The sequence below is a fragment of the Podarcis filfolensis genome (assembly GCF_964270895.1).
Source record: "Podarcis filfolensis genome assembly, chromosome: 6".
NCBI classification, from domain to species: domain Eukaryota; kingdom Metazoa; phylum Chordata; class Lepidosauria; order Squamata; family Lacertidae; genus Podarcis; species Podarcis filfolensis.
The window spans coordinates 38,696,982-38,719,140 of NC_139609.1; the positions used below are offsets into that span (position 1 = coordinate 38,696,982).

General features: G+C 40.5%; 1 protein-coding gene across 3 annotated transcripts in view; it reads right to left on the reverse strand.

Annotated features, from left to right (window-relative positions):
* Positions 1 to 22,159, reverse strand: part of CACHD1 (cache domain containing 1) — a 123,586-nt gene that overhangs the window by 51,961 nt on the left and 49,466 nt on the right. For all 3 annotated transcript variants that reach the window (XR_014549766.1, XR_014549767.1, XM_083621096.1), the window contains exons 3-4: positions 10,819 to 10,967; positions 4,759 to 4,865 (exon numbers count right to left, since the gene is read on the reverse strand). Coding sequence is in view for 1 of the 3 variants with exons in the window: in XM_083621096.1 (XP_083477222.1) it covers positions 4,759 to 4,865; positions 10,819 to 10,967 (256 nt within the window). In the remaining 2 variants the exon portion in view is untranslated. The remainder of the gene's footprint in view (positions 1 to 4,758; positions 4,866 to 10,818; positions 10,968 to 22,159) is intronic.

A 22,159-nucleotide genomic window follows, 5' to 3' on the forward strand; every position in this document is an offset into this window, starting at 1 on the left:
TTTGTACTTGGCTAAAGCTAGTTATTTGGTACAAGGCAACAACAACAACAAAAGTGTCACTTTAAGTCTTAACTTTTATTGTTTTTGCATAGTTAGCAAAACTGACTGGGTCTGGTGCTATGATGAGCAACAATGATACCGAATTGTAATTGGGTCATACTTCCATATTGTTAGCTTTTTAGTCAGTGCTATATAGAGCTGTTAAAAAGAAAACCACCAATAAACACAGACTGATTTTCAAAAGGAGGCAAGCTTTGTCCAAACAACAGTGTGTGTCAATTGATGGCATGCACTATGCAATGATAAAAGACGATAAAATATGGGAATTTTACAGTGGGAAATCGTTATCACTAGCAGTAGAGAGAACACTTTTTAAATCTGCTATTTTTATTACCTGAAATTTAACTGTACAATAAAAGAAGTTGCATTACAAAACATCTTATCCAGACTGAGGTTTTTAACCCATCGTAATAATTTAATTATTTATACCCCACCCATCTGGCTGGTTGGGTCCCCCAACGCTTTCTTAAAGAACTTTAGATGTGCATTAAGTGACATTCCTGCCTCTCAACGCCCCATTCCTCAGGATGCCTAAAACACATAAGACACAGTTGAGGAAACTGACATAAAGGGGGGGGGAGAGAGGTGAGAGAGAATCTATTTTTAGCTTCCAACAGAGGATTGCCATATTACATATATAATGTGGAAAGGGTGCTGCTCTCATTCTAGCCTAAGGCACTCAACTTTAATACTCAATATGTGACTTATTAAAGTAACTGTTACATAATGAGTAATCATGTTCCATTTTTAGTATGTTTGAAGATTAATTAGTTAATGATTCCAATACGCTTTATATCTTGCAAGTGTTATCCATAAGTGCCAAGCGTTATCATTTTGGCATTCTCTCTGAAGTTTTTAAAGATTGTCTCCACAAGGGGCCCGTCTCCTGTTACGTGCTTCACGCCTTTAAGGTAATTTTTAATCAGGAAGAACTAATAAGTGCTTTGTGTGGGATTTTGCAAACCTGACAGCATTGCACCAAAGTCATGCATTGTTAGTATGCCTCTCTTAAATGTTCACACCCAGGCCTGTGCTAAAATCTACTGGACACCCTGCACTTAAAGAGATGACCTCAGGATTTTGCCTTTTCACAGTGCCAAGATTCAACCCTGAATAAAGAGACTGCTACTGGGCATGTGGCAAATGTTTTTACCTAACTCCTGGGCGGGGGCAGGGGGGACAAGGAAAGAGTTTTGCGGTGCCTAAGCTTTCGCATATAAGCTTATTTTATCAAATGCGCAAATGATCCTCGCTTAGCAGCTATATAAATACACATTGGTTAAAAAAGGGGGGGAGAGATATAAACAGAGGAGCCAAAAAGTCATGAAAAGCAGGCTTGCAAATTCCAGGTGCTCCTAATCTTAGAAGTAAGGCACTTTTAAGTACTCTTCCAGAAAACCCGATTACCTCCACAAAAAGTTTTTCAGGATCCCTTTTAAATAGCTCACTGCAACTCTGCAGGAAAAGCACCACAGCTCCAGAATGGCAGAATTTTACAAAAGTGATTGGTCATTCTTTCTAGGATAGGAGTTAGTAGGGAGAATGTGTTAGCAGGAATGTGGTTATTTTTTGCTAAACCAATACCTTGAGGAGATTTATGGAACAATGCTACTGTGCTTTAAATAAATCTATCTGGGCACCAGAAACAAGAGAGATACCTGCTTACTTAGTTTAAATGCTAGGATATATAAAAATGGATGCCATCTTAGCAAGCCTCACATAGGAACATGGCATAAAAGGAAAGCATTTTAATGAGTAAAAGGCTTGGAATGAAGATAAAAGGAGACCCCCAAAGTACACCTCTTAGGGATTGTAGCAAGGAAGAAACTAAGAAATCTCAGCGGGGAATTCTTGCAGCTTTACTGGATGAAAAATAAAAGGATACCTGAAAGTGGGGGGGGGGGTTAGAAAGCTTATTTTTTCAGCTGAAGTAGTCCCTGCTTATCTCACAGAAGATTGTACACTGTGGTCATAGAAAAATAAGCACAGGGTTATGGCAAAATTGGCAGCTCTCCCTAGGGAAGGCAGAATGAACTAACAAGCTGGAGGAAAATAACTATCAGAACTTTCTGAAGATGAAGATAAGGAAGAAAGGCTTTTGAGGCTACAATCAACTGCAAACCTGTTTAGGTATCAGGAACAATCTGTCTATTTGGATAGAAACCACATTATTCAAGAGTTTCTACAGACCCGATCCCTTAACAAAACAGATCAGTAACGATGAGTAGTTTTGCAATGTTTCGTCTTAATTTGCTGGAAGCTTTACTGTTTGTTTGTTTGTTTGTTTGTTTGTTTGTTTGTTTGTTTGTTTTTCCAGGAAGTGCAAAGGATTATAGTCTAAACTCACAAAAAAGTGAGCTCCTACATGACACTCCCTGGCATATATAGGGAAGAGAATCATCAGCACCAGCATTCTTTTATAGCTATGCTGCAATTCCCTAAAGAACATTAGGGGCTTAAATTTAAAATCTGGCTGGGTGTTTTCTTTAATACCATATCTTCACTTATATGATTCCTGACTTAAACTCAAAATAATAATTATTCATTGTAAATGGAAACCCACATGGCCAACAAGGGATAAATCAGACAGCCAGAAAAGGAAAAGGGAAGGGAAGGAAACCAGCCACATTTGCCTTTTATGTTCGTTAACATTCAACCACCTTTTCAGCTCAAAGCTGTAGTGTATGTAGCATGGATGATTCCTGGGACAGCTGAAAGGCATTTCAAAAGGTGCATAACCTCTCCTAGGATATCTCTTCCTGCATTCTACCATATTAAACCAACAAGAGGAGAACCAGATATAGTGGCCTATTATGGCAGTGACAGCAGCGATAGTTCTCCTTTGAGAATACACAGCCACCAACAGTGAAGAGTTGACCCGGGAAGGATCAGCTACATGGCAGTGGGTCCATGAAGAATCTCTATATCCACACAGCAGCAAATGAACTAAAGGTGAAGACAGATGTGAATTAAAATCAGAATTCATGGCAGATCTTTCCTGGCTTCTCAGTGGAATGGACAGGTGTTCATACCAGCAAGCTGAATACTTGTTCAAGCAATCCGTCATGCATCTCCCTGCACTCTGCCCTTTCTCTCACTACCATTGGTGCCACCTCCTCTACCTGGAAAAAGTTAATGAAGTAAACACAAAAGAAGGCTGTGCCAGTTCCATCTCAGGCAGCCTGCTTCAGTGCACTGCTATCCCCGCCCCCGCCCCAGCTAGAGAAAGATGTAACAGCAGCAAGTGAGCGAGGGAAGGCCAATAGCTTGAATTAGTATTTGATATGCTGGTATCATAGAAATGTAGAGTTGGAAGAGACCCCCAAGTCATCTAATCCAAACCCCCACAAGGCCAGAAACCCCCACAAGGCCACCCACATTTTACCAGCTTCTCCACAAGAATATAATGGGGGGCTTTGTCAAAAGCCTTGCTGAAATCAAGATACACCATATAAAAATACAAGTTTCATGAGTATGTTCTTCAGCTGTGAAGCCATGCCAGCATATACCATTTCACACACCAGGAAGAACTTTCTGACAGTAAGAGCTGTTCTACAGTGGAACAGACCCCCTTGGAAAGGTAGTGAAGTCTCCCTCCTTGGAGGTTTTTAAGCAGAAGTTGGATGGCCATTTATCATGTATGATCTAGTTGAGATTCCTGCATTGCGGGATGTTGGACCAGATTGCACCTGTCTTTACTCCAAGCATTACAAAAGCAGCAGTTGTAGGACTGATAATGAGAGGAAATGGGTGGAGAAGAAGTAACAAGGAAAAGAAAATGTATTTGCTAACTGAAGAGTGATCCCTGCTTGTTACAATCACAGCAGCTTCTCCTGAAATGGTCCTTTTCCATTTAAAATGCAGGACAAAGTCCTCTCCAGTAAAAAAAAAATAAAAAATCACACACCTGCACCCCCTACATTACTGATATAATACAAACACACACACTACTATATCTGTAGTTGACTGCACATCTCCTATATACCCACACACAGAGACTTTCGTTTTGACCTCTACAGCCCCTTAATCTGTACCTTTCATTTAAGGGGGGGAAAGAGGGCTGGGGAGTTAAAGTCAAATCAGAACCCTCCCATGCTATTAAAAACCCCACCACCACATATACCACTGGATGACAAAAGAGTTCTCCCCGCCCCACCCCCTTTTCTAAACAGTAAAGCTAATTTATTTCCACTTGAAAACAATGCTAATAAAGTAGTGTTAACCGAAGGCTCAATCTCTTGTGAAAAGTCTTGCAGTCTTAGATAGCAACCACACCTCCAGTTTTATAACGTGCCAAGCAAATGGGTATAGAAACCCCACAGCACATCAAAGAAACGAAGTATTTCAGAGCATCTTCATAAATCTGAGTTAATGCCAGTTTGCTGCAGAACCTATACGTTAGATGAACTCAAAAGATCAAAGAGGCCCCTTTGTAATGTCACTATGGAGAACTGACATTACCAATGCCAGGGCAGAATGGCTATACAGAAAACAAATTAAGTTTGATATAAACCCCTATCAATTATATATGGTATATTGGAATATCAACATCATTGCAGGAAAACGTATTCCTCTCATTCAGTCCTGGAAATTAAAAACAGTGTGGCAGCATCAGATAAAACGCGGTTGCTGTGGCACTGGATGCTGGTTTTCTGCAGCAAAAGGCAGAAGTTACACGCTCAAGTATGCATTACTTACCAGAGTTTAAGTCACGGCCAGGATTGAACGCTCGGCTATTCACAGTGGTAGACAGTCTATCACAGCTGATCGTTCTAGACACATTAGTGTTAAAGTTTCCATCAAACCTAAAATGAATGCAATAGTAAAATTAATAAGACAAATAAACTAGTTCTGTTGTTTAAATATGGACTCTTCCTTGAGCTTGCATTAGGGGAAGAGCGTTTTATTGCAGTGCATTATACGTGGGGATGCCTCTGAAGATGGTTCAGAAACTTCAGCTGACCAGAATTCAGTGGTCAGGTTGTTCAGCAGAACAAGACAGTTTGAGCATATAACGCCAATCCTGGCCTGACTGCAAAGGCTGCCAATTAGTTTCCGGGTCCAATTCAAAGTGCTGGTTTTAACCTATAAAGCTTTAAACGGCTCAGGATCGCAATACTTCAAGGACGGTCTCCTCCATATGAATTGATGTGATCATCATCTGAGGCCCTTCTTTGTGTGCCTCTTCTATGAGAAGTCCAAAGGGTGACAACATGAGAATGGGCCTTTTCTATGGTGAGTCTCGACTTGTGGAATGCTCTCCCCAAGGGAGGCTTACCTGTCATCTTTATTGCATATCTTTTGGCAGGGGTGAAACTAGGCTTTATTTCACCTGGGGCCAAAGACCCAGTTTGGCATCCTCCATGTGCATTTGCGCACACACACACACACACAATCTGGAAGCCGCAACAGCACCCCTCTGGAGGCTTCACCCAGGGCAAAACACCTAGCTAGCCAAGTTCACCCAGGACAAAAAAACCCCGGTAGCTATGGCACTGCTTTAGGCCTGTTAGCAACTTTGCACAGCCTTGATCAGGGGTAGGCAACCTAAGGCCCATGGCCCACAAGCAGCCCATGGGGGTCGTTTAACCGGCCCACGAGCCGCCCCCAAACCGAGCCGCCCACTCGGTGAGTCCCTGTGCGCTGCGCTAAACTGGTGCAATGCAGCACGGGGACTCACTTCCACTGTGCCGGTAATCACGTCTGCGCATGCGCCGATGCCGGAAATTGTGGGCATGTGCACGCAATCCGGCCCACAGAGGGATCTCCTCTGGAGTGAACCGGCCCAGGCGAGGAAAACCTTGCCGACCCCTGGCCTTGATGCTAACCCTTCTGTACATTTTACACAGTACCTAAGTTAGCAGAAACCATCCAAACTAACTCATTTCTGCTCAAGTCTAAACATATCCAGGTCTGTTCCCAACATCTTACATTACATTCTGCCTTCCAAATAAAAAAATCAGAAGGGATATGAATTACAGGAAAGGAAAATTTAAGGAAATTAGTCTCATTTCATACAACCTTGTTAACCTTGTTTACTCAGATGTAAGTCCCACTGAGGTGCCCCCACTATAACTTAAGAATGAAAATGCACCAGATGAATACAGGAATTTCCCCCCCATTGCGCACGCCCAGAAATACCGTCCGCATAAAAGAAAATGGAGGATGTACTCGTTGGGAGTTGCTGCATGGTGTCCATGGCTTCCAACACCTCCATTAAAATCTAAAAGCAACTAATGTTATTAATGGTACTAATAATTGTTTCAAGCAATTTGGCAATTTCATGATTTTATTTTTCACCATCCTTAAAATGTATACAATAACAGCACTTAAAAGTAAAACCTGACGTGTTCCTAATGATTAAGATACTAATCACAAAAAATGTAAGATGAACTCTTGATCTCCAGAGAAATAAAATATATAGGCACTCTAAATAGGGACTGGGGAGTTGTTTAACTAGTCCCTCCATCTTTTTCAAACAAAAGAATGTAGATTAACTAAGCAGGTTTTAAAACATGTCCTCTATAAAAACTCTTGAAAAAATGTATCCGTAACAAATCCCCAAACAGTCTGGGGGTTGGTGGTGTTTTTTGGTGGTAAATAGTTTCTGCAATTAAAAAATGATCAAAATGTGCTCTTAACTTCAGCTGCAAGAAAAAGTATCATCCATTCCCACTACCCAACCCTCTTCTTTCCCCCTTTCTTTTTCTATACTATATGAAAACCCTTCCTTCTGGATTCACTTTAATGAACAACTGATCGAAACTGCATCCAGAGGGAGAAAACAGAACTGTGACTCCCACTTTGATCTCTTCCCCATGGAGAAATTCGCTCCCTGCCTAACTTGCAAGATGTTCATTTGATTGACGTTTGCTCTGATGTGCAAACTGCTTTGAACTTCAGACATTTAATTCCCATCAGGCAGCAGTCATTTTTATTCTCCTTCAACAGGATTTACAAGCAGAAGATCAGCAAATGTAGAAGATAAAATAAATTTGCAGAAGCTTTGAATCTTACATCAAAACAGTGTTCAAGTAAGCTCCAATTGGATTGTATTCAGCCTCTATTCACAAAGTAAATCAACTTCTTCTATGTAGTTTCAGTTTTAGAAAACGGGGGGGGGGGGGGGGAGAAAGAGAATGTGTATATAAAAATGACACTCATCTGTTGTTGTAACAAGACCTGTCCTTTTTTCCATTCTTTGTTTAAATTTCTATAAAGGTGTTTTCCCTGGGGTAAATGCAGCTACATTACAAACTAATTCAAAATTAACAATTTTATTTAAAATGCTAAAACTAGTTGCTGTTTTTTAACAGCAAGGCTTGTAATTAATGTTTTATCTGCATATTGCAGTACAGTACTGAAATATTAAACATGGCTTTTATTTTAAAATAGTTATAATGAACTAATAATGGAGCTCTAATCCTGAAAGCACTTAAGCATGCACCTGTTTTTACGGAATGCAAACACAGTAAACCATTATCCATTTGACTAACCTGGAGACTTTCCAATATGTCTGGATGAAACAAATGTTGTTTATCTGGTGTTATATTAACATGAATGGTGTTAAGTATAATCTCAAAGGCTTCTTAAATGCTTATTTATTTTTTAATAGTGAGAATAACTAGGAACTCAGGACAGACTTTTATGACAACGGGGAGGGGTTCTATTTTATTCTCTCAGCACTTAATTATACTAGAATTTAACTCACTGCAGCGATTTGTGACGGAAATAATAGTTTTGTCATTGTATGCCCTGATAATACTTGTGTTAGAAGGATTCTTCCTAGCCTATCCCATACTTGGATTCCTACAAATCAAATACTAATTTCTAAAGAGTGCTTAAGAAAATTGTTTGTATAATACACATACTCCAAAACTGTAAGACTCAGTCCTTCCAAATCTCTACAACCATCTTTGCACACTGTTGAAATTCCATTAAGCTGAGTCCAAATCCAGTTTCGTATTCTTGAAAATACAACTCCACCAGCCACTTGAAAGATCAGAATGGGAATCTCCTTATCTCACAACTTAACAGCCCATGAGAGGGCATGTAAACAAAAGAAAAGGCTGTGATAAAGCTGAACTGCAATAGCAAATATTTAAGCAGCTATTTTAAAAAGGTGAGCCAGACCACTTCTGAAGCAATTATCGCATTCATGAAGTAAATGATCTTCAAAAATAGATCTGTTGGTTTACCCATGTAAATATTACACTCATGAATCTAAGGTAGACTTGTCAAGTAATATGTTACAGTGATAAGAATTTCTCTCAGTGTACTGAGATAAAGAAAATGTCCCTTAAGGATTTCTTTAAAAAAAACAAAAACGCAGCATAATCAATTAAGGCACAGAGAACAAAAACTGAGTCAAATAATGTTGAGTTTAGTCAACATGATAAATCATGGTTAACCATGATGGAAGAAGCCTGTGCAAATCTTGGGTTTATGCGTTTCCTCCTCTCTCCAGTTTGCTTCTCGTTTAGATTACTTGCAATTTAGCCTTCTGTTCAAACCCGAAATAGTGGTTAACCTTAACTATGGTTTATTGAAATAACTCAGCTTCATAACCCTTGGTTCGAAGTTGACTGATTTCAGACAAACCAGTTAACATTAACCATAGATTGCTGGGCTCCTGGAATCTGGCTGTACTCAGCTTCAGGCTAGAATAATAAAACCTAACTAAAACAGCCCTCTATAAGTACCGTATTTTTCGCTCTATAAGACACACCAGACCACAAGACGCACCTAGTTTTTGGAGGAGAAAAACAAGGAAAAAATATTCTGAATCTCAGAAGCCAGAACAACAAGAGGGATCGCTGAGCAGTGAAAGCAGCGATCCCTCTTGCTGTTCCGGTTTCTGGGATAGCTGCGCAGCCTGCATTCGCTCCATAAGACGCACACACATTTCCCCTTACTTTTTAGGAGGGAAAAAGTGAGTCTTATAGAGGGAAAAAATACGGTATCTCTGCCTGCTTTGGCATTGTCCATGCCTGTGTCACATCCTCTGTTTAACGCAACTTTCCTTCCAGCTGGCAATCATTCTAGTCCAGTTACTAAGTACAGGAGGGAGGAGAGGAGAGAATGCTAGAGTATTCCCCACAGGCCACTGGTTGGCCACTATATGCTGGACTAAATGGGCCACTGGCTGGATCTAGCAGGCTCTTCTTATGTCCTTATGGTTTCACAATGGAACCTTAACTCTGTTAAGTCTTCCACTGCTCTTTGTGATTTTGTGAAGAAGTGCTGGAGCTGCTCGTCCAGTGGTATCTGAAAGAAAGGCCTGCAGTGTGGTTAAGGCTAACAGCTTCTTCTTCACACCTTTGTTGATTTGGAACGCATGGCTTGTGCCCACAGTATTTGTGAGCTGCCCACTCACAACTTAACTATATTCAGTGATCAATGGACAGCCCCTTTCAATGCTTCCGGTGTACTCTGTATGGAAACACACTTAAATAGTAACTCCTATAAGGAACAGCCTCCTGCTATTTCTAGCCTGGCTCAAAATAGGCTGGGCAAAGCGAGGTTGGTACGGGCAGAGAATGCGCTCAGAACTGCACTACAAAATTAATTCTTCTAAAAATTAAAAGCCACACACAGCTAATGTACTTATCACTAAATCTGTAACTGTATTCCAACAAATGCCTTATCAGTGTAATTCAGGAAGTCCTGAGCTATTAAACAGAAGCATGCTTTTATAAGACCATATAAAAGCCATCTGTTTTTAGTAAACCTGCTTCCCACTGCCCGATATTCACTGGGACTCTCAATAATTATTTGCAAGACACAATTGCAGCAAAGGTCACTATTTCCATAGCCAACTCTCTTTAGTAAAGGTAGAGAATAAATATAAAGATCATTTTATGTGCATTCTGTAACTGAAGTGATCCTGTTTCATATACTGTAATGCATTTTTATTATCTGTTTAGAGGCTTTTATGTCTGTTAATTAATATTGATCAGCCAACCAAAGCACTTTATATACAGTCCAAAAATGTGCAGCCTTTTCAACTTTCAGGCCGGCGATATTTTTTAAAAGCAGCATTAATCATGTTTTCCAAACAAGTTTTTCATATTTATAAATCAATTTTGAAATCTGACACATTAACCAATTTTCCTTCTGTAATGCCTTACTACAACAAACTTTTTCTGCTTTTTCTTGCAAAATTCAATAGCACCAAGTTCCAAAACCAAACCAAAGCACTAGGCTGAAAATACTTAAACTTTCATCTACTGGCTAAAAGCTGACCTGATAATGCAAGTACATCGTACAACACGTACCATTTAAACTGGGCCACAAACAAAAAAACAGGGCAAATTCAAGGCCAAATATTTAGAGCCTCCTTCTCTATATCCTCTTTGCATACTTCTGCCTGGGTAGAATTATGTCCATGAGCAGTGATAATGCTTATTGCTTTCACAGATGGAGGACAGAGAAGGACATATGTCTATAGAAACACGCCTACTGTGTGAAGGTAACATTCCACCCACTTTTTGCTTCTAACTCTGCACAACACTGGAAGGCTGTGAAGAAAGGAATGCAGTCCATGGAGTGAAAAGGTTTCACTGCCTTCACAGAACAACCTGATGTCTGTAATTCCCATGGGATCAGCGTTCAACTTGAAACCATTTCAGACCGTCTGCTCCACCAAGCCTCTTTCACAAGGGCCCTGCCCCAAGACCAGGTCAAGCTGTCCCCAGACGAATGGGCTTACCCCAATTAATAAGGCAACTCTCAGTTGGGATCCTTTTGAATACTTACTCCATCATAGATGGCGGAATGGTGCAGCAGTCTTGAATTGCAGTCAGAGGTGATGTCAGATGAGCAGTGTATGAAGCTTCCACTACATGCTTGTTCCGATTTACCACATCCAAGTACCGGTTAAATTTTTCCCGGATCTTTTTTGCTAGCTAAACATTTTAAAGAAAATAAATAAATCAGTCAATCACAGTTGCTTTTAGGTGTGCATATATACTGTATACTTGTTATGAAATGCCCCAAAAGAAATGCCTAAAAGAAAGCAACATACCCAAGATCCCACCCACAATATTTACCATGAAGAAATGCTTCTTTATGTTGCTATTATGAACAGCTAGTGTTAATATGAACAGTTTAAAGACAAATGGTCAAATTTATGAAAAAGATGAAATAATCTGGGAAGACACATATTGGGGGGGGGGGGGCGGGAATATTCAGTGTTGTGCTAAGGATATTGCTCCATTAACACAAACATTTCTGCTTCCCTGATGGAAGGAGCCTCATCTCCTCCCCTCTCCCATTGTCCTGGGGGTTCTCCTCACACTCCAGAGCAGGCATAGGCAAAGTCAGCCCTCCAGATGTTTTGGGACTACAATTCCCATCATCCCTGACCACTGGCCCTGTTAGCTAGGGATCATAGGAATTGTAGGCCAAAAACATCTGGAGGGCCGAGTTTGCCTATGCCTGCTCCAGAATGAATATGGTGGAAGCACAGGAGGGAGAGAAGGAGGGAAGCTCCCCTGGGCTACCAAGAGTTATTGTGTTGGCTTCTGCTAAAGGAACCCAATCTGCTACAGAGCATTTAATATACATTTTTCCCCCCACTGCATTGAGTTTTCATTTCTGAGGGGCCACCTGCACATTTTTCAATTCAGCTTTAACTCTAAAACCAGATCAAACTAATCAAAATCGAACATCCCGATACTGATATCAAAGGAACTAAACTTCCAATTAATACTTATACAACTGGTTAACTGATTTTGGCCAATGTAGTACATGAGGGTGGCATGGCTCTCATCTGACCTCCAACACCATATATGTGCCAGAACAAAGCAGTAGTTAAGCTACCCTATTGTATTCTAGTAGCATTGTAAATTTAGGCTGATAAGATATCCTTTTGTCATGGTGGTAATAAAATTGAAATTTTCCACAGGCATGTTTACGGAGTCCCAAAAATGCACTCATCCACAATGAAAAAACTGATCTAGAAGACCTATATGTTATGGTCACTTGAAGGATGCATGATAGAGATTTGCTGAAAACCTACACATAATTCTAGTGCCATATTAACTGGGATGAAACGGTTTAGAAGTATAATAAGAGTTACATTCTAGGGGCCCCCAAACCAGATGTGTGTATAAATGTTCTCAATATGTCTTTACTATACATATTGAAAACCCATATGTAAATGTAGTTTTGCAATACGCTGAATACAATTCTATTATCATGCTTGACCCTCAGCTTATGCTCCAGATAGTGTTTTTCTCGGCAATCAGTGCTATGAACCAGAGAACTATTCCCCTATGCTAATTTGCTATAAGGGGACACATAGAGTAGCATCATCTGCATAAGTGGAATAGCTGCTGTTGTGCCAAAACGGAAACAGTAGCTCTTTACCCCTAAAACAGGATGTGCCTCTTCTTTAACTGGCTTCCTTTTACACATCCTGTTTTACATGGAGCCACATCTGTAAGCAACCTGTTAAAAACAGGAATCAGAAACAGAAATCCCAAGATATTGTGTGTGTGTGGTTGTGTGTGTGTGTGTGTATATAATTATATATCTATATTTGTGTATACATGTGTATGTGAGAGAGAGCATATTTCAAGTTTTCTTCATAATTCTTTCAAGAAGCTACCTCCAGCTTGCAGCCTAAATCAAGAAAGAGAATAATCTTTTAACAATTTACAGCTCACAGCAAAATGTTCAATATCATATTTTAATGCATTCTTGCCTTCGGAGGCAGATAAAGTTCTTTAATTAGTAATGTCTAACTGGCTGCCTTTCAACACCCTCGATCACCCCTTACTTACACATACCATATTCCACCTAAAGGAACAACCTGAAAACACAACTCAATTTGTGTATGGATTCCTGAAATACATAATTGGCCTGTTCATTAGTCTCCGAGACTGACAAATGTCCTTCCTAACTATTAATAACAGGTCATTTCATCATGATTTACTTCCTTACATGAATAATGAGGCCTACACTGATAAGAGAAGTGACTTTGCCTCAATTGTTTCCATCAAATACTACAGCTCAATTACAGGTCTCCAAGGAACATAGTTTTTAACAGAATGTTGTTCAAATGAAATGACTTGTAGAATTATACCTAATTGGCATTGTAGAATGATTTATTACTAACACACCAGAGGACTGCTAATAGTCCCAACTAAGCTATGAGTCTAACACCATTAAATTGGTCTCAATTGTCAGTGAGGAGGTAATGCTGAGGAGGTTTCTCTGTTTTTCCCTGCACAAACCAATTGCTTTTGGGTGAGTTTTTCCCCTTTACACTATGAAATATAAAGTATTCCATCCTCCACATTTTATTGGAAAATACCAAAGCTGCAGAATCAGTTTTTCTCAGTAGGAAAATTGTCATATATATTAGTAGATCTGGCTGATAGCACCAACTTGGCATACATGCCAGATAAATCTGTTAGCCCTCCTGACAATACAAATCATGTGGCCTTTATTAGAATAAACCAAACAATAAACTTAATAGCCCAGTGCAACACATTACTCTAGTTTATGTGATTCACGCAGAAGCTGCAGCATATGACAGGTGCAACACTGCACCTGCAACTCCTTGTGTACCCCTTAAAACGGGCACGAGGCATTAGCAGAGGGCTGGCCACCTTTTGATATGGCCCAACAAACAAAAGTGCTTTCCCATCCCTACTCTCTCCTCTATTCTTCCCCTTCCCCTTCTTGCTCCCAAAATAATAAGTCATGGCACATTCCTGCCAAGATGGCTGCTATCCCTTGCACTAACAATGGGATCTGGGAGCCAGAGTTTGGTTACTAAGCATACATGGATAACACCTGTTTGCATATTTATACCCATGTGTAAAAAGCACATCAAATGCTGCTGGTCCTATTTACAATATTTCTTCATAACATCAGTGAATCTCTCCATTTCCTCAGAGACAGCTTACTCATTTGCATTTACCCCTTGAGCTTTAAAAGCTCCTTTTAATGCTAAACTCTCTCTGATGTTCTCTCCTCCACCCCACTCCTTGCCTCCTCACTGGTTGAGAATTAAAAAACGCTTCAGAGCATGCTTTATTGATGCCAGCTGTAAAATTTGTATGCTATAAAATTGTATTCAAAACATGCATAAATTAAGCCAACACTTATATAATGACACTTGATGTAGCAGGAGTTAAAACTGCATGATTCCAATAATAATAATAATAATAATAATAATAATAATAATAATAATAATTCATTTGTTAATTTAAAACAGCAGACTTTGGAGAGCTGCAAAGAATTTAGCACAACAAGAGACAAACATACCCTTCCAATCTATAGTCCTGGTTTGTCATTCACAAAACCCTAATGAATATATCCTCTATTGTCACCCATAGCCTCCTAAGTGGCTTGATACTGCTAGCCATTGTCCTGTATAATTCAAACTAGGGAGTTTGCTACAATCACAGAAATTTTATTATATCCTCTCCAGAAACTATTTTGTATGTTCCATTGCCAAGCTGTATCTGATATCCTCTCTTAACTCATAGTTGGATTTAGGAAGCAGCCTCATCCCCTATCTGATGACAGGTTGAATTACAAACAGGAGATCTATGGGAATGCCTGCTATCTATCAGCTGTTTCTTTCCATATGATACAATGCTAACACCTTCCTTAGAGCTACAGTTAAGCCTGCACTGGTGGCTTGTTTATACAACAGTGACACTTCCTGACCCTTCTCACAAGCAGACTTATACAAGTTGCTGCATGTAAAATTACTAAGAGCTACTTCTGAAATATGTATCAAAGAGGTTGCCCTCTCAGTTATCTCTCCCTGCATATCCTAGCAAATCTTCAGCAAACAGATGAACTTGTGTATGTTGGTTTTTTTTAATGGGTCTGCACATTTAGCAACGTCCTACAGGATAACTTTGCACCAAAGAGACGCTATTTCCTCTGCAGCTTAAACCAAACGAAGGCCATCTGAAACTACAGGCAATGACCGATTTATATGTGTTCAACTGATGCGCGACCCTGCACTCGTGCATCGTGGTGACCCGGAAGTGGCCGGAAAAGAAGGCAGGACACTCGTCGCACCCAATGGCCGTCGCACCCAATGGCCCGGAACGCAACCCCCTCATGAATCAGGGGTTGCCCGTATGAGAATGTCTCAAACTGCGACACAGCAAGAACACATCCACTTGCTTCTAAGGAGGACCCAGCAATCCACAACATAAACATAAAGCTAACACTGCTTTATTGCTGAAAGAGAGAGAGGCATATGTAGCAAAAGTAACACAATAATGGATTTACACAAATCTAATCCACCACTGGATTTAATGTGCACCACAATTTTTGCAAATTTGGCCAAAAAAGGTGCGAATTACATTCAAGTAAATACGGTAAGTTAACAGAATGCTCAAACCTACTTTGTACATATGGATGTTTCAATATGTATTTTCTGTCAATGATCATGGATGGGTGTAGTTATTATGACACAATAACTCTTTCTCACAACATATTCCACTTAACAGATCAGCCACCTTAAATTTACTACCAATTTTATTTTTATTATTTTTTTCCTGAGCATTTCCCTAAATACACTTGTTACATCTTTGGAATCATAGATGTATTTTGAATATTTGAGTATTTTGTACATTTTCTGTATCCATCTTCACTATAAAAGCTGCACAGACAGAGCTAAAGGTTCCAATCAAACCTGTCCTTCATTCCTGGTGTGCATGCAAAATATTTGCCACTATTTTTGCCTTTCTGATCAACTCAGATCAAGAATCCAGATCAGCAGTCATGGTAAAACTTTCTAACAAATTCTTTAAAATGTTACTTCCCTTTTTCACAGGACGTTCTCAGTCTCAGCTGGGTGTTCATCAGTATGCAGATGATACCCAGCTCTACCTCTCTTTTAAATCAGAACCAGTGAAGGCGGTGAAGGTCCTGTGTGAGTGTCTGGAGGCGGTTGGAGGATGGATGGCGGCTAACAGATTGAGGTTGAATCCTGACAAGACAGAAGTACTGTTTTTGGGGGGCAGGAGGCGGGCAGGTGTGATGGATTCACTGGTCCTGAATGGGGTAACTGTGCCCCTGAAGGACCAGGTGCGCAGCCTGGGAGTCATTTTGGACTCACAGCTGTCCATGGAGGCACAGGTCAAATCTGTGTCCAGGGCAGCTGTTTACCAGCTCCATCCGGTACGTAGGCTGAGACCCTATCTGCCTGCGGACTGTCTTGCCAGAGTGGTGCATGCTCTGGTTATCTCCCGCTTGGACTACTGCAATGCACTCTACGTGGGGCTACCTTTGAAGGTGACTCGGAAACTACAACTAATCCAGAATGCGGCAGCTAGACTGGTGACTGGGGGCGGCCGCCGAGACCATATAACACCGGTCTTGAAAGACCTACATTGGCTCCCAGTACGTTTCCGAGCACAATTCAAAGTGTTGGTGCTGACCTTTAAAGCCCTAAACGGCCTCGGTCCAGTATACCTGAAGGAGCGTCTCCACCCCCATCATTCTGCCCGGACGCTGAGGTCCAGCGCCGAGGGCCTTCTGGCGGTTCCCTCATTGCGAGAAGCAAAGCTACAGGGAACCAGGCAGAGGGCCTTCTCGGTAGTGGCGCCCGCCCTGTGGAACGCCCTTCCAGCAGATGTCAAAGCAATAAACAACTACCTTACATTCAGAAGACATCTTAAGGCAGCCCTGTTCAGGGAAGTTTTTAACGTGTGATATTTTACTGTATTTTTGGTTTCTGTGGAAGCCGCCCAGAGTGGCTGGGGAGGCCCAGCCAGATGGGCGGGGTATAAATAATAAATTATTATTATTATTATTGAAGTTTATGTACAAGTGCATCATTAGCAAGAACTTCAGATAAGCCCCAAAATATTTTCATCCCATGGTGGGGTTATAATAGGGGTATTATCATAAGGAATTTTACCTCCACAAAGGAAGGAATTCTCTTTGATAGACTATCATCTTGACTGGTCAGATTAATTCGACACCCCGCCTGTAGCCAGTAGCGGAACAGGCCTGTTTTTGTTTTTTGTTCTAAAGTTAAAATTGTTGTTTTGTTTTTTGTTTTTTTTTAAAAAAACCTTTTAAAAATAGCAGATAAAACCTTTTTTGGAGGAGCAGCGCTGAGTCTCTTTATGCAGCTCCCTGCCGTGCCGCCATCTTGAATCCTTTTTTTTTTGTTCTATATACTTACATGTTAAGTCACTATTCTCCTGTATGCTTTAAGATAGTAGCTTTGATTCCCTTTTAATAGTAATTAATTAGAATGCCTGTATGTCTCTTTTTAATGTGCCAATAATGTGCCTTCTTTTCCTGAACTATCTTGGTTTCTTTAACTATCCTTTGTTGACTTTTTTGTAGTTGAAAGGAAGTTCTTGCCATCCACAAAGTCTTGCTCAAAGGCGGGGGACCTGCTACTAGTCCATACGGAACAGCAGAAATAAGTTTTGGGTTGAAAGTCACCTGTCAAGTAGCAAGAAAGGAGTTCACAGACCAATGCCAGCTAACTCCCAATAGTGGAGAATGTGTAAAGGGTAGCAGGCTGACCTAGGTCCTAGGCTGGCTTAAGAATCACCTCGGAAGTGATTAAAATGATCAGCAAATAGATGGCACTCAAAGCTGTGGGTAAAGAGAGACTAGAAGACAACCAAGGCGAAAACCTCAAGGAACCTCAATAGATTTGGGGACAGCAGATATAATGGAAATACTGAAAAGGTGATTGTCAGGATAAATTCCGCAGCAACAGTGAGAGATTCTTTGAGGAGCAATTCTTAAAGGAAGCAAGAGCAAGACAATGTCCATGCCACGGAGAGGAGTATTTGCTCCAACAGTGGAAGTGAAAGGGAGCAGCTGGGGACAGAAGACAACTTTATGTCAGGGTCCACCGAGCAGCAGGAATGCAAGTTGTAAAAAGTTCAGATCCCCAAAGGTCAGGAGTGAGAAAGCCATTAGTGTGATGGGGCTAGAAGCAAGCACCGCAATCTCTAGGACAAGTAAAAAAGAAAAGAAAAGGTGAAGTTCCAGAGGCAACAGCTTAAGAGCCAAATGTTAGAAGAAAGCAGTGCATCTTGAAGGAAGTAAACAGCCGCATTCCAGAGGCAGAGTGTGGGGTAAGTGTGGTGAGCAGGGCCTTTTTGCTGCGAGATGCTGCACAGATTGAAAAGCTGTCTCCAGAGCTGAAGATTTATAGGACAAGGTGGAGCTGCAGTCTCCCTGAGTCACCTGACCAGAGGCTTGTAATGTTGTCGATGCTCCACATTTGGATAGTACAATTCAGACTGTCATTCCTTCAGGAGACATGCTGCCTTGGTGGTACAGAAGGCAAAGTATTAGAGCCTAGGGTTCCATTTTTAAGACCCCTTACATTGTTTCAGAGAGTTTATCAACATGAATGTTGAAATCACCAGAAGCCAAGTGGGAATACTGTCAGAGAAGAAAGCATCCCTAGCATATCAAGGTCTGATGCAGAAGCAGAGAGGAACTGGAAGTGCGGTAATATGAAAAGCATCTTAGCTGGAGTAGAATAAATCAAGGTTATTTTCATGAAGGCTGTCGGAGAGTGGATATTAATTACATAGTTCTGCTGCTGCTGTATATTTTGAAAAGCAGAATTAACTTTCCTGACTTCAAGTCCTTCGCACCTCATCATATCATATATCATAACAAAATGTTTCATAATTACTTATTTTATATATGTTGCCAATAATACTCTTTCCCCCATCTCTCAAGCTTTGTATTATATTCTCTAGGCAGCAGAAACATGATTTCTCAGAGAATCTTTCTATTACTGGGTACGCCCATCATTATTCCTTAAATCTCTCCTACAATACTGACTTTGCTCCCTACTATTAAAGGGGTGGAAGGACTTCGATGGAAATACCCTTCCAAATGACAGACAACTCTGAATTTTAAAGAATAAAGTCTAAGGTTTTAGTAAACAGTATTAAAATTTAACATAGTAATCATTTTTTTAACTTTAAGCCACAGTTGTATTTTTTCATTTGTTTGGGTTGCAGAAAATTGGTACGTTTTCTACATTATAAAAACGTGATTATGAAATCAGTAACCTACCAGAAACATTCTCTCGGCTGACAAACTGGCAATAAATGCTTTTAGAGTGTCAGTTAAGAAGTTAATGAACAATAAGAGGAATGGCTGATGGAGGATTAGGTTTGCTTACAATTTGTCTGCATTTGTTTTAATACGATCCATTTGTATATATTACCCTACACATAAACCTCCAGTACTTCATGATTCATTAGCACTAAAGAGCCAAGTTATTATTAAAACAGAAGTGCTCACTTACTCTCTTGCTCTTTTCAATCTTGAGCTTTTATCCATGGTAGTTATACTCTATAGGGGCCTCATCTATCTTCTCTGACAGCTAAGTATTCGTCACAATACTTAGAATGTTTAGACATTTATTTATATATTGTTAAGAGTTAATGTATGCATCTAGGGCCGTGGTGTAAGCAATATATATTGGAGGCTTTACCAGAAACCTCACCACCACCACCCCCTTCTTCTAAAACCCATTGTATAATTTAACCCATATGATTTTAAGTGGTGTGCAGACCACCCAGAAAATGGCAGTGAAAGGCATTATCCTTCAAATAAAGCCGATGAGACTGTCTCTGAAAGAATCAAGATGGTTTCAAAAAGGCCTAGATTTTACAGTTACTTTGACAATAATCCTTTTAGCTCTCAAATTCACACAAAGTTTTCAACACGAAGGTTGTCTTGGCTACACTATGTGATCTGGGATGTACAGTGGTAAAAGTATCTCAGGATATTTAAATTTTTATTTTCATGTTCATAGCATATTTTACCATATTTATTATAGGTCTTTTAAAAAATGTCCTTCAATTATTAAAGTCCTAGAGTGTATATTCTGTGACATTTCGTCACTGTACCAAAATTGGCAGCAATCCTAGGGCCATTCTTTATGGCAATAGGATTTTGTCTCCATGGGACGTACCTTCAAATACAGAGTTTGTTTTGTTTTTGAAACATCACCTGGATCCAGGAGGACTACTGACTTTACCATAAATTATAACTACTAGTAATAACCTTGACTTGTACGGTCCTAGTGTCAGAAATCAGATGTGAAGAAGCAAGTTTGCAGTCTGGGAGTGCTCTTGAAACCAACTTTGTCACTGAAGACCCAGGTGGCCTTGGGGGCTAGGACAGCCTTTTACCAGCTTAGGCTAGTACATCAACTGTGACTGCTTCTGGGATAGCTTGATCACAGTCGTCCAGGCATTGGTAACTTCAAAGTTAGATTACTCAACATACTCTATGTGAACTTCCACTGTGGTTGGTCCAGAAACTGCATTACATAATGATGCTGCACTATTCTGCACGGACAGGAGTGAGATCCTACCAGCATACTGCATCTCTGGTCAAAGTTCTGCATTGGCAGCCATTTTGCTACTTGACCGAGTTCAAAGTTTTACTATTAACATGTAAAGCCCTAAACGACTTAGGAAGAGTTTATTTGAAGGGTCACCTTGTCTCATACATGCCTGCTTGACCACTTTGATCTGTGGAATATGCACGTCTACAAGTGTCATATACTGTTCATTCACATACTTGAGGAGCCACCTATGCTTTAGAACTGTCTGCCTATTGTCTGCCTTATAAGATATGGCAGAAACTCTGCTATACTAGCAGAACCAAGTTAAACTGGCAGAAATTAAGTCACATCAGCACTACTGTGGTATGTGAGAAGTATGCCAGTATATCTGCTTTACCAGTGCCATTCTGCGGGCATAAAGCTATAGGCTGGAGGAGTAGACAGGTTGGAGGAGGACTGAATCCCATACCCTTCAAACCTCCTTCTCACCTGCAACCACACCTAAATGTTGAGCCATTCAGAGCCAGGGTAAAGAAAATGATTTCTCATAAGAATCAATGGAGTGGGCGGGGGGGGGGGATACAATCAAATCTATTATGTGTTTCCACAGTCAGATTCTGGCTACTAGTTATGTGGAATGTTACAATTCAATCTGAAATAACACACACTGGATACGTTTTTAAGTAGTAACAGAATAGACCTATTGTCCATTCTCTTTCTCAACTGACTACTTGATCAATAAACTTGAATTCATAAGACTATCTACTCAAAAGGGTGAAACCAAACATAATAGCTTGGGATTAGGGGATTCATCTCTTTCCCAGAAGCATAGTTTGTAAACATCTTACCTAAATACATCCTTTGAAGTGCCCAGCATTAGTCACTTTTCAAGGACCGAGTATTCGAATGGAATGACAATTGCTATCATGCTAGTTTATGTTAGCCTCCCTAAACATGGAGGCCTCCAGTTGTCCTGGGCTACAACTGCAACCAGTTCCTGCCAGAACAGGCTGGTTTGAGAACATACCACTGACAAAGCAGCTCAATGTATCCAAGATAAGTGAATCGCGGAAGGCAATCCACACCAAATGACAACTAACTGTTTTCCATTTGCTTTTTAATATTAAGATACGCAGGCCTCAAACATTCCTCCTAGTGTCAGCTATGGGTTTTCTGTTCAGAATATTCCAGCTACTTCCATGTAGCTTGCTGGGATTGTTAAACCTTTCCTTGTGTGGCCCTGGTATTCTCTGTGGGAAAATAGTGGTTGTTTGCAGGCTACAACTTAGGCTTCCTGCGAATTTGGTCTCCTACCTTAAGGTGTTTTCACATCATTGTTTGCTGCGCCTCTAGCATGCTCCCACCACCATTTTTAAAGACAGGTTCGCACAACATTAACTGCAATCTATCTGCATTCTATTGCTTTTAGAGAAATATTTATCTTTGATGCACTCACACCAGGTTCCACGTGATTTGAAAATGGAAGCAGTCATTCCATTGTGGTGTGAACAGATCAGGGGGCTTTAGAGCATACACAGAAGACAGCAAGTGCACAGATAAAACCTTCTGCAACACTGGGGAAAGAAATCAGGTGAATGTGAACAGCAGTGGGAGATATAAACTTGGAAATGCAGCAGAGGGGAAACCTACTCACAGGGGTTCAAGCTGAGCACAGCCTCAGAGAGACCTTGTAGCTACAGGAGACATCACCTGTTGAGAGCCAGTGTGGTGTAGTGGTTAAGAGCGGTAGTCTCGTAATCTGGG